This window comes from Passer domesticus, chromosome 10, assembly GCF_036417665.1.
Source record: "Passer domesticus isolate bPasDom1 chromosome 10, bPasDom1.hap1, whole genome shotgun sequence".
Taxonomy (NCBI): domain Eukaryota; kingdom Metazoa; phylum Chordata; class Aves; order Passeriformes; family Passeridae; genus Passer; species Passer domesticus.
In genome coordinates this window covers 23,865,386-23,878,745 of record NC_087483.1, presented here as the reverse complement: position 1 = coordinate 23,878,745, position 13,360 = coordinate 23,865,386, and the positions used below count along the sequence as shown (strand labels likewise).

The window sequence follows — 13,360 nt, the reverse complement described above, 5'->3', positions numbered from 1 at the left end:
CGGGTTTTTCATTTCAAATAATCCGGGCCAAAAACATGCATATTTTTTCTCCTGAAGCAAATATTCATAATTAGGTTATTCCCAGGTGGGCTTCACTATTACTAAGCTTTTTTGCTGATTAGATTATGTTTGGTAATATGTATCTGATTTTGGAAATACTATTTCTTGATTTTATTTTGAATAGAAAGTGAAGCAATTGTCTTTTCAGAAGAAGCAGTAGTTGAGGTCTGTCTGTATTGATAGTTGTGCTCTACAGACAGTATTTTTATAAATACATTCTTGTGTAAAATGTGTAGTATATGAGAAAATTGGATTCTTAGCTTTCTTATTGCACTAGATTAGCTTAAATTACTTCAATGACTCTCAGTGACTCAAAAGAACAGTTTTGATAGACAAGTTCAAATTAGTACCCAATAAAAAAAGTACATGTATTCATTTGTAGTTGAGCTAGAAGCTTAGTCTTACAGTAGCAGAAGATGAAAATGCATTATGGAGATAAGCAGTCGACTTCCTTTGGCCAGATAAAATGTACTGAAAGGAAAGACAGAGAAGAATCTGTGTATGTCAAAGACATTGTCTGGCCCTGTACCTCTTCTGGAGTGTGAGTGCTTAGCTGTGATTAGAAGGAACGTCAATGAAATATGAATGCATTGTAGCATTTCTGACCATATTATACTGGATCTAAATGGTGTTTGAAGTAACCCCTCTTTATCTGAACTAGAAGCATGAAAGAAATTAATAAAATATATGAGGATAAGGAAAGAGCTTGTACTTGCCCTCTATATAATAGTAATATCCCTGGTGCAACATATACAGTAAAGTGACATTGTCATTAGGCTTTTTCTCAATAAGTCATTTACACTTCACAAACTGAATGTTGTATCAAAGCTTAACATATTTCTTACCTGGCTGCTCTTACTTTGGGAGGAGTGATCTATTGCAGGTATAACCAAAATGAGATTATAAATACAGTGCTGATATTAATAATATTTGCTTGGTACTGCTTGCAGAACCCATCACCTAAGAATAAATGAAGCACAAACCATAGGTAACATCAGAACATCCAGCCAGAGTGTGTACTTTTCCTAATTAGTGCATGAAGTCGACAGCCAGACCAATCATTAATTCAGCCAGATCACACAGTGAGTAACTACCAGGAATGCAAATGAGAAGCCAGGAATGCTGACTAGTGCTTTTTGAGATCTGGAGACCACTTCCAAAGTCCAACTTGAAAAAGAAAAAACCCACATTTCTTCTCTGTGTGTGATGTAAAGACTTACAAAACTTCTCCAGCTTGACTTTGCATAATAGAAGAGATGCAGTTCTTTGATAGTATGGTCTTTCTCACCTAGCTGAAATGAGGCATCAGTGAAGTACATTTTGCAGAGATGTGAGATTTTCTAAACAGCTTCAGGACAACGGGAGGTTTGCTAAGCATTGATGCTCAGCTTAGCCAGGGAGTGCATAGATTTTGTGCTGCTACCTCTTTTTCCCTTGAAAATTCTAAGACCATTTCACGAGCTTCAATGTCTGAAACTTCTCAAAGCATTAAAGAGAATGCTGTAACTTAATTCTTAACTTTATTGAAGAGAGGAAAAAAACAGAAGTATTAGGTCTGACTGAGTCCTTAATTGTCCCAATGAATCCCAGAGACCTTAGTCTCTGATCCAGGTGCATAGGTATGAGCCTTAATTGTTCAGATGAGCAGTCCCATTGAACTGCAGTGCATGTGAGTAAAATTAAACATGTGCATGTTTCAAAGATTAATCCTAACTTTTACCATTAACTTTCTTTCCCCTCCCCAAAAAAAAACAACCCAAAAAAACCCAAAACAAAGCAAAAAAAAAAAAAAAACAAAAAAAAAAACCAACCAAAACCAAAAATTAAATCTCCAGAACATAAGACAATTTTGAGAGGGCTTTATATGACTTAGTTGGTCTATTTTATGGACTTGGATTTAATGTAGGTAGCATTTGATGTGCAGGGGTGTAATTTGTATTTTGTCTAAAGTTTTGAATTGGTGTGAAGCTGGATTTCTGAAAAGCACAGTATAATCTTTCATCCTTTAACCAGTTTAACCTTTTAAGGAACCCATGGCAGTTCAAGCTACCCATGTTATTATCTATAAACATTTGTTCTTCAAATATTGATGCTTTTCACAAAGTGGATTAACATTTAATTATTTTTTATGTGTTAAAGTATAAATTACCTTGTAAATGAAAATCAAATGCAGGGGTAGGTAGCAAATTTTACTGACTGTGAACACCATGCTAACCCTGGGTGAAACATCTCTTATTATGTAGACTAATTTTCAAACCACATTAATTCTGTTCATTAGTTTTAATGGCTTAGACATGTAAAGATTGGTAGTTATTTTTCCTGAGCATGTGAGACACAGTAGAAATCCATTTTGATTTAGGTGAAATGTACATCTTTGAGTTAAGTTTGTTTGTTTCTGCAAATCACATGAGCTACATGAGATCAGTAATTCAGAAATTTTTATTGAAGTATCATTTTGTGTTTCAGCTGAAAAAGAAAATCCTAGTAATATTTTTTCCATGGATTCAATGTAATACTACAAATAATTACATAGGAATTCACTTGACACATGAAATAAACACTGGTAAGAATCCATTCCTAGAAGGAATTAACTTCTGAGCAAAGGCATGATAGGTAAAGCATTTTTTTTTTTTAAGTGGGCACAGAACACTTTGGGGTTTTTTTTTGTTATTGTTTGTTTGGTGGTTTGTTTTGTTTGGTTTGCTTTGGGGTTTTTTTTTTTGTTTGTTTGTGAAGTCATTAAAGATTTGTTATTAATTAAAAGGTGTATTTATTTGCTTGGTTTACCAGATTAGAAATGTTTCATTCTAGTTTTGCATGAAAAACTATGGGAGACCTCAGGGGTATTAATTATGAACCCTAGAAACCTAATGCCAGTAGTGAGCATGGTGAACCTTGAGCAGATATAGAACCATTCTAAATTTTATTTCATTATTATAGTTTTTTAAATTGTTACAAAATGCAACAACGTTTTAGTAATTTTTAAACAGTCTGATTCAAAGTCCTTTCTTCTCCCAACTCTTTTGTCGTGTGTTATCAGTTCTTCAGTGCAAGGCTTTTAAGCTTCAGACTTGCTAATCTAAAACTTAGTCAAAAACAACCTTTCCAAGCTATTTTAGCCAAAAAAGGCCGAAAAGAGTAATTTTTAACATACAAAAATAGCAAAATTGCGACTGGGAGAAAAACTGTTCCATCATCTACTTGTTCATTAAAATCCTCATTTTAACTTTGGAGAGATACATGTATTTACAGTATGTACCATGCATGTGCATCGATATTCAAGATTTCCCAAACAGTTGTGGTTCCCATTTACATCCACAGTATAATAGCCTAAAACAGTTTCCAAAATAGTGGACATACCTTGTGTTCTGGACCATGATTTAAATTGTCAGGTAACATATGATGTTAGATCTGGAAATGGCATGCCAGTTTTGCAGTATTGTGTCAATACCAGTGCCAGCAGCTTAAAAGATAAATACTTCTTTAAATGAATTCAGAATGTTGGAATGAAGAGTGATGTGTTTGAGTGCTGGCCTCCAGATTATTTTCGGGGGATTGGTAGTTTTTTTTGTTCAGAGGAAAGTAAGAGCAAAAGTTCCTTTAAATGTTACAGTGGCCACTGGATTTGCTGTGCTCTCTTAGGGAATTATTACCAGCATTTGGGTTTCTTTACCAGCGATTTGGTGTTCTTGGCTTTCCTTTTCCCATCGTGCCTCCTTACTAGTTATGTAATGCAGAGTTTAGCAAAACTCTGAAGACTGTTTGGAGTTACTGCCTTTCTGTAAAGCTAGCAGCTAAACACCGGAGTTGATGCAAACAAGTCATTTAGCATCTGAAAGAAGTGTTAACACTTTATTTACATTTAAATTAAAATAGACACTTATTTATGTGTTCTGGTTCTGAAAGGTGTGTGGTACATCTGCAGAGGCCTATTGTTTATTCATGCTGTAAATCCTTTGAAATGTGTTAAAATGCTTCCCACTCATTATAAAAATCCTGCCACCCATGGATTAGGGCTTTGATGTCACCAATCCTGCTTCAAAGGGTTCTTTCAATGCTATTAATCACAGTTTAGCCTCTGAAGATATAGCCAGAGAAAACATTTGGACATCTTGTGCTAGACTTGCTAAAACTTTGAAATATACAGAGTGTCTTGCATATGCAAGTTCGATATCACTTCCTCTCTCTTCTCCTAGGCTTTATTTTGAAAAGCTATTTTGTGATGACTTTGGCTTTCTCCAAGTACAGAAGAAAAAGTTTAGGACACGTTGCACCTTACATTTTAAAAAAGCACTGGTCTTTTGCTTGACACCGCAATATATTTTTGCTAGGGAAATTGAGTCAGTCTTTAAAAACCTGGAGTTGCAATAAGATGGAGAATTATATGTCAAAAGGTCAAAAAATGGTGCTGTCTTATCATTTTCTCATCTCTCCCGTTAGTTTGTGAGTTTAAGATACTGTCTTAACACTTGAGGACCCATGTGATTTCATAGAAACAAGATTGATTCTGTAGTCTTCTTGCTCTTTGAAAACTCTCAATGAGTCACAGAGAAATTGATTACTAGTGATTGAGCTGTATGCCTTTGTGCTGTCGTTGTTTTCATCAGCTCAGTAGCTAAGGTCAGTGACATACCACCTTATCACTGACTTTTTCCTCCTCTAAATCAACACTGCACTCTGTCATGCCTGTGCTGAATGCTCTGCAGGCACAATTGGTAATGAGAGGGGTGTGGAAGAACTCTGGTGGTGTCTGCTATTTTTAGTACTATTGTACAAACTGATTTGCACAGTAAAAATTTTCTCTTCTAAGCTTCTTGAAGAGTTTTTGCAGTATGAATTTCTTTCTTTTTGAACAGGCAATTTGGCACAAGCAAGAGCCAGAGTGACAGCAGCATCTCGGTCTCTGCCTCCACAGCTCAGTGCTGGGCGTATCAAGGTCAGTAGTGTTCCCTTTGAGGACAGGCAGTTGTTTATAAAATACTACAGTGAGACTATGTACACAATACTTAGCTGATGTGGCTATAGAGTGAGTTCTTACCAAATAAGAGTCTGCCTTTACTACCAGCAACATGCACCTTTTCTTGGAGTATGGTTTCCAGTGTGAGTGATGAACCTATTGTAGAATTCAGTGAAGAATCAATTTACTACTGATTAATCTTTAAACCTTTGGAGTGCAATCTGTGACATTAATATCAATAGTTGTCTTTATTCCAAAAGGGTCAAAGTTTTCCTCTGACAAATTTGATCTAGAAAGAGGTCTTACTAGGTAAAATTTGAGTAGTGTATTTAACAGTATGAAAGGCAAAATTTCTATTTCTAATAGATAATATTTATTCAACTTGGAAGTGAAACACCAGGAGATGTTTGTGACTGGTAGATAACTGGAAAAGCATTTTTCAGCAAAACCAGTATTCTGTAAAATAGTGGTTTTGCTGAATAATGTAGAATTTAAATGCTGCTGAATTTTGCCATGAAAGTATGTGGCATAACTGCAAAAAGATGGGATACTTTTATGGCAATTAATAGAATTACAACCGAGTACACTTAATTTGTGAGGAAACCTGTTGTCCCTTGAGGCTGATGGTATGTACACCCCCTCCCTGCTTCTTAAGTGGTACTTGTTAGAGTTAGCTTAGTTAAGGTTTGGGGGTTTGGGTTTTTTTCAAAGCAAAGAGTAATACATTTTTAAAACAGAAGTGGTAACAGCAACTGTTCAAAAGTCTACAAAATTTTATGTTTTGGGTTTTCTACTTCTTCTCGTTATCTTCTGGTATTTGGAGCTCAGGCTCAAACATCAGTGTGGTGATTTATGTCATCCAGATGTCTGTATCCTTCACTGTACCTGCAAATACAGATGTGGATTTCAGACTATTATTTCCTGTCTGGTGTAAATACTTTCAGTGCTGAAGGGTGGCCTTTCCAGTTTTCTTGTTACATACACATTTTCTTCTACATCCAGCTATATTCAGCACAAGCTTTCTAAGCACACATTTTATTGATACAGCAGGATTGTAATGGAGCAGTTCACTTCTAGAGCTTTACTAAACACAATCAGTTAATAAGTACTGTTTAAGTGGGCTTTACTCATCCTTCAAACTTTTTAAGAGGAGCTAAAAGACATGCAGAACTGCAACACTATTCCAAAAATGTTAATTTCAATACTTTTTAGATAAAAAAGCCTCTATTCCTTAGAATTTTTAAGCATCTAATTAAAACAACTTCAGGAAACATTTTAAATTATTATTTTACGATTTGTTTTAAAAAATCCAAATGTAATAATTTTGTTTGGAAGTTTTTTATCATTATTTAATTTAAGAGGGTTTTTTGCTCAGCATATTTTTTGGTTTTATAGTATTTCATACCATGCCAGAAGCAGGTGTGGTCAATATGTAGAAAGTCATAATTTCGACTTCATAAGGTGACATGATGTCAATAAATCATTCTTTTAATAGTGTTTCAAAATTATTAGAAGGAATCATTTTAGTGATGCAACAGTTTGACTTTTGTAGGTCAGGCTGTTTTCCATTACAGTTTTGTAATTATATGAATTCGTGTTGTAGGTCACTATGGCTGTCATGTAAAAATGTGACTTAATAGTTGAAATATCTTCATTTTTGTTTAAAAAGAGAAGCTAGTGATTTAAAATATGAGGTACCATGACATTCTTATTCTTAGATCATGACATTCTTTTTATGCTCTGTCACTTTTTAGCAAGCCAGTTGTGAGAAGGCCTATTGTCTGTTGTATGTGAGGTTGTTGCCCTACTGTAAAATTGTGTGGCTTCATAGACAAGCAGTGTTGTACATTAATGAGAGACAAAAACTTCTTAAAAAGTTTTACAAGAAGAGCCCCTCAGCTTCAGGGTCTATCAGAATTTTTCTAATGAAAACTTTAAACATTCCTTGTCAAAAAGATTTGGAAAATTATTCTAGTTCTTACCTATTGCAGAGATCTGAATTTACAACTTCATTCATAGGAAGAGAAATCTAACATTACTGCTTTCAGCCTAATTTTCTGAGAAAAATTGTTTTACATCTCTGTGAGTGTTTCTGACCATCTGTCTTTCTGTGCATTTGTTCCTTTTGCTGCCCCAAGAAAACTCAAACCAAAACCACTCTTTTGAGCCCAGAAGTCTGTTGTAAGCCATATTTGATAGATTGGCAGTCCCAAGATAGTAGATTCTACAGTTTTGGTGAAAATAAGCAGCTGTGAAAAGGAGATGATACCGCCCTTTATTGACCAGCAGATATATGAGATATGAATATGAGACATTGTGAGTGGTCCGTCTCCAACAACATCACTGAGTCTCTGCTTTTCTTGACAGAGGAGAATCCTATTTAGAACCTCATATTCATTGGCATTTGGGCTCAGATCAGTCCTCAAACTATTTGCTCTTGTTCTTTATTTGATCTTATTTATAATTAAATTGTGTATCTTATAACATTAAATATTACCAGTTATTCTGAACTTACTGTCAGTGCTCACTGTTAAGGCTTTTGTCTTTTACCTGACATTTACTAGAGATTTAGATAACAATCCTCAGAAACTAGATGTCTTTCCAAGATAATCTTGAAACATTCCCATATCCTTCCCCATGGGCTTGCCTGCTGTTTTGATTAGTTTATTGATATTTACTTTGTCACATAACCTCTTAAGATGTTTGATGTTACCTGTGCAGATAAGGCATTTCTTCTGGAATATATTACAGAGCATTCTGTTAACAAACTGCATCTCTCTTTTTTTATTTTTTTTTTAATGTATACCAATGCATGTATGCCATTCTGGGCCAGAGCTTCACAGATTACAAAAACATATTTAAATTTTTGTGGTCATCCTTATTGAACTCTGTCTTCATTTGTGCCATCTGTGTTCTGAATCTTGACCTCACTAGATTTCTTTTGATTTCTTCCCCAACACAAAATCCATTTTTTTACCTATTATTACTTAGCACTTCATTTCCTTTATATTTTGCATGCAGTCTCCTAAATACCTCCTGAAGGTAAGAGTCTCAGTTACTTTATTGAGAACTGTAATCTTTCAGCAATTATTTCAGTGTCCAGAAGAGTGTTTTTAAGTCAGTGAATGTTAGAAATTATTGTGTGGAGCAAAGTCCAGGAAGTGTAGCACAGGTGCTGACAACGGCATTATCTGGTTTATACAAATGCCACCTGGTCAGAGCAGATGGTAAACTGCCACAAAGTAAGTGAATGCTAAAATGCTGTTAATGCTCCATGCAAACAGGATGCTGGTTAATTTTCTTTAATTTTGGTGAGCTGTAATGTAGCAACACAATCTGCTTGTTATGGATAACCACAGTTATATTCATTCATAAATTCTGGTTTCATTTTGATAAGAACAGCTGTACTAACAATATAACTAAAATCTATAAGGAGCAGTATGTTCACTGTCCATGTATATCCTCTAAAAATAACTCTTCTGCAATGCTGAAAAAGTGACAATTCAGCAGGATAAGATTGCTGAGATTCTTGGCATGAAAATGGCAATATAAAGTAATTAATACTGACCATAGTAGGAGAAGGGAACAGACTTACATATTCTACCTACTTTGTTTGCCATTCATTATCCTACAGTATTTTTTCCATACATGAGCAAAATGAGGCAGTTCAATTTACATCCTGGCTATTACAAATATGATAACTTTTCTTATATATACAAGTCCTGCTAGAGTTCATTGTAGTGGCAATAAAAGGAATACTTTTTAGAAATCAGTTCCTAAAGTATTGCAACTTGACAGTTATTTCACTGGCTGAGTGTTATACTATCCTCAAGCTAGAGTGCTCTTATACTATGAAAAAAAATTCAAAATGCTTAGAAACCTCTTCAAAATCAGTGTGTTCTGCATCTGTTAGAAGCTGGCCCTGCTATCTCTGATGAAGTATTCTGAAGTACTCACACCTGAAGGAATGACTACAACAAAAACTGAACCCAGCTTTGGTGGGCAAGGTGGGTGGGTCTGCAGTGTTTCTGGAGCAGTCCTCACATCAGAGTTTTGTCTTCCAGGTTGACACAATGGAGGTTATGCGGCATCCTGAGGAAACAACTAACATGAAGCGGCAAACTATGGCTTCCTATTTTAGGGTACAAAAATTAAAATGAAAGCAAGCATTTTGATAATAAGACCAATAGATATATATAAAATATTTGTGGGATAGTAAGATCAAAGAGCAATATCAGAGAATTTTTTTATTCTGTTACATGGCCTCCGTAGAGTCATAAACTTTTTTTTGTTTGTTTTTTCTCTTTGTTTCCTCATACTTATATTTTTGTTATTTGATTGAATACATTGATAACGGAATCTAGAGCCTAAACTATTTTCTGTCTAAAATGCTAGAGGTCTAGAACAGGTCTCATTATAAACAAAACACCAATTTTGTGCAAATAAAATAGATGCTATCACTAAAGTCTCCATATTTTTTAACAAGCTGAGGCATACATACCTTTAAAGATTAAGATTTTTCATTTATGCTAATAAATTAAAAACAATCCATCTTTTGGAGTGCTGTTGTAAATCATATAGGTTGCCATTTTATCAGTAGTGATCCTGTCTGAGGTAATGCACATTCTGCTCATGTGTTTAAATCAAACAGGCAGGGAAAGGGCATTGAGAATGTTGGAACTGGAAGCTTAGGAGGCAAGAAAGTACTAGTCCAAGACTCTTGGTTACTGTTTTTTTTCTTGCAGTCATTGCAAAGTGGAAAAGTTTTCAGCAGTTGGCTCTTGGGCTGCACTTGTGCCATGCAGAATAGGGAAGTTCACAGAGTTGTGCTAACCAGTGTGAATCAAAGCTTCAAGCAGTGTAGGAATACCTGATCAATTTGTTTTGTAGAATAGTGTAAGGAAGGGTATAGAGGGAGCTGGTGCATACTGAGATGTTGCTCTGGTGTGGAGAGCACAAGGACACTGACTTTCAGACTTACCATACAGGTGTGCACTTGGAGTGCTCATGCACAGGACCACAGAAATGCCAGCTCTGTAGGAACTGTAAAAGGAAAAAAAAATTAAAGTAATGGGGGAGTGAGTGTGGAAGTAGACTGTAATACACATGCAGCCTGAGGCAAGGTGACAACAATCAGCTTGGAATTGTGTGTGATTTTGAGACACATATGGCTATATGAGATGGAACATAGTTGGCAACACATACTTGTGCAAAAGCTTAATGAGATGAGTATAGAGCAGGAGTATCAGTATTCAGATGGGTCAATAAAAAAAATATATACTCTGATCAAACATTTTTCATTTTAGCTTAAAATGAAATGGAGTAAATTGTTTTGTGTGTCTAGGGTGGATAGGAAAAGAAGTAATGGACCTACATTTCAGAGGCAAGATTTATGTTAGATGCTAAGAACTTTATGAATAGTTGTGATCATATAGCACAACTCCACAGATTTCTAGGGAGACTGTGCAGTTTATATTCTCAGTGATTCTGAAAAATTAATGTAACAGAGATGTGCCTGAAACCTTAAAGATACATCTAGTGTTCTCTGTGGACAGAGCACTGAACTGATGACTTCTTGCAACCCTTTCCTGGGTTCAAAAATTCATTTGCTGTGAATTTCAGTGATTGTTTCATGGTAAAGCTTGTATTTCTGTTGGGGGTATTTGATCAGTCAAATGCGTCTACAGTAGAATTACAGTTAGGACAATTTTCTACTTCATTTTTTTTAATGGACATTCTTCAACTATGGAAATGTGATATAAGGAGAAGAGAAAGGTGTAAGAAGTAAGAGATCAGATTCAGAATATTTAAATTTTTTTTACAACTGAAATTTTTAATAGGTTCCATGTTTCAGCTGAAATCTTAAAAATTAATAAAAGGGCAATGGAGATTAACATTACAGATTAAGATATAATCAAGCATTACAAATTGTTTACAAATATGAATCTCCTGCTTAAGTCATTCCATTGCAGTTTTTTTGCCAAGTATGTGCATCTTCTTTATTTTCCTCACTAGTATTCCCTCATGGATCTTTTATCCAAAATGGTTGTTGGGCAGCCTCACTTTATCCGCTGCATTAAACCTAACGATGATCGAGAAGCATTGATGTTTTCTCATGAGAGAGTTCTGCTGCAGCTAAGATACACTGGAATTCTGGAAACTGTCAAGATACGTCAGAAAGGGTATTCTCATCGCATCCTCTTTGAAGAGTTTGTAAAAAGGTAAGACTTGTATAAGAGGGCTGTTTTCCTAATATTCTATTCAGTAAGATATAGTCTATGTTTAAGTACAGAAGGTTCTACAAATGTTGCTCGTAGCTGTGTGGCCTCAATGTCTAATGAGGACAGGGACTTTCAGAGATAAAGACTACAAGAGATATCTGATCTCTAATGGAAAACAGTCAGTGTGAAACCTGCAGTGAGCACAAGTAGCAAGCCTGTCTCCATGGCTCTCTCTGTAGAGGCAACACGTGGAAATGGTGCATTCTGCTCAGGTAATTCTAGGATTTTGGAAGGTCAGTGACCTTCAGCCATCAGATGAAGCTGAAGGTGCACGTGTTTAAAAATGAACTGATACAAAAGCTTCAGATTTAGCTTTGCAGAGTCATTTATCTTAGAGATATCATGAATAATAATCAGATCTCTGTTCACCCTATCCCTTCTCATGGCTGCTATTACTGGCTTTAATACATAATCCCAAAAAGTTATAAATTTTATTCAGGAAATGCAATTGTCTTTATGATGGCAATGAAGCATAAGCTTCATGATAAGTATGGTTTCCTCTATATTGTAAATGTGTCTTTGTGTAGTATTTACTGGTTTTCAGTGTGCAGGACTGGCAATTCAACAATGAGCAGAAGAACTACCATTAACCATTTAGGCAACAGTAGGAACAAGTAGTGAATGACTAGGTCATGGTGTGATATTTTTAGAACTGGAGGTTGCTTATCCAGACAATACAGAATTAATGAATCTACTGAAAGCAAGTCATTAGTCTCACTTCAGTGCCTGATGAAGTTAGGGAGAAGATTATTCTGGGAGGTACTAAAAAACAACTGAAAGACAGTGCAGTCACTGGTCACAGCCAGCACAGCATCATGAGAGGAAGGTTTTGCTTATCAAACCTGATTTCCTTTTATGACAGAGAAACCCACCTGGCTGACCCAGGAAAGCCAGCTGATGTCATCTTCTTGGATTTCAGTAAGGTTGTTGATGCTGTCTCTCACGGTATCCTCCAGGAGAAAATGCCCAGCACATGGCTGGATAAACACATCATTACAATGGGGGAGCAACTGGCTCACAGTTTGGGCACAAAAGGGTTCTGGTGAATGGGGTGACAGCAGACTGGTGTCCAGTCACTCATGGGGTTCCACAGGATTTCATCCTCAGCCGTGTGCTCCTCGATGTCCTTAGAAATGTCTTGGATGTAGGCTGGAAGTGATACTAAAAAACTTCACAGATGATGCAAAACTGGGAGGAGCTGTTGACTTCTTGAAGTCAGGAAGGGACTGCAGAGACACCTTGACAAATTAGAGGGCTGGGCAACACCAACCATATGAAGTTCAGCAAGGAAAAGTGTGAGGTTCTGCGCCTGGAACTGGGGAACCCTGGATGTACAGACAGACTGGGGAATGAGGTGCTGGAGGGCAGTGCCACAGAGAGGGACCTGGGGCTCCAGGTCACTGACGAGTTGGATGTGAGTCAGCAGTGCCCTGGCAGCCAGGAGGGCCAAGCATGTCCTGGGGGCATCGGGTACAACATCTCCAGCCAGGCAAGAGAGGGATTGTCCTGCTCTGCTCTGCTCTGTTCTGCTCTGCTCTGCTCTGAGGCAGCCTCACCTTGAATATTACATGCAGTAATATTCACCACAATATAAGGCATTAAAACTATACAAAAAGTGTTAAAACAGCACAGCAAAGATAGTGAAGGGCCTCAAAGGGGAGCTGTATGAGGAACAGCTGATGTCACTTGGTCTTTTGTGACCTAACTAATTTTAGTAAGGTGACACCATTGTAGAGCACATTTAACAGATTAATTTTTGTGATCATTAATAATGTAATCAATTTGCAATATCCTGAAGCAACTGAAAGCAGAATTATTAACCACAACTTTTATTCAATTTACATGTACGTGAGCTAAGATTAACTCCACAGGAATTAGTGTAAATTGAGAGGAAATTGAGCCTTCTCTTGCCAGGAGATCCTTTTATTCAAAAATGCGCTGAATTTGAGTACAACCTTGAAAGCTAAGGGTAATAAAACCAGCATTGACTGTAGCTTTCCATTCCTGCAGATAAGGGCAAGTTGCAGTTAATATCTTGTCAATTACTCCCCAAGTTTTTAGT

The 13,360-nt window shown here is 36.3% G+C and overlaps 1 protein-coding gene across 4 annotated transcripts in view; it reads left to right on the top strand.

The window, feature by feature from the left end:
• The window catches only part of MYO3B (myosin IIIB), a 192,541-nt gene that overhangs the window by 108,487 nt on the left and 70,694 nt on the right, over positions 1-13,360 (top strand). For 2 of the 4 annotated variants that reach the window (XM_064434510.1, XM_064434509.1), the window contains exons 25-27: positions 4,917-4,996; positions 9,082-9,159; positions 11,033-11,238. In XM_064434510.1, coding sequence (XP_064290580.1) covers positions 4,917-4,996; positions 9,082-9,159; positions 11,033-11,238 — 364 coding nt within the window. Of the gene's footprint in view, positions 1-1,010; positions 1,143-2,526; positions 2,611-4,916; positions 4,997-8,038; positions 8,060-9,081; positions 9,160-11,032; positions 11,239-13,360 lie in introns of those variants that run through there. The other 2 variants (XM_064434508.1, XR_010369281.1) reach the window with 2 other exon arrangements.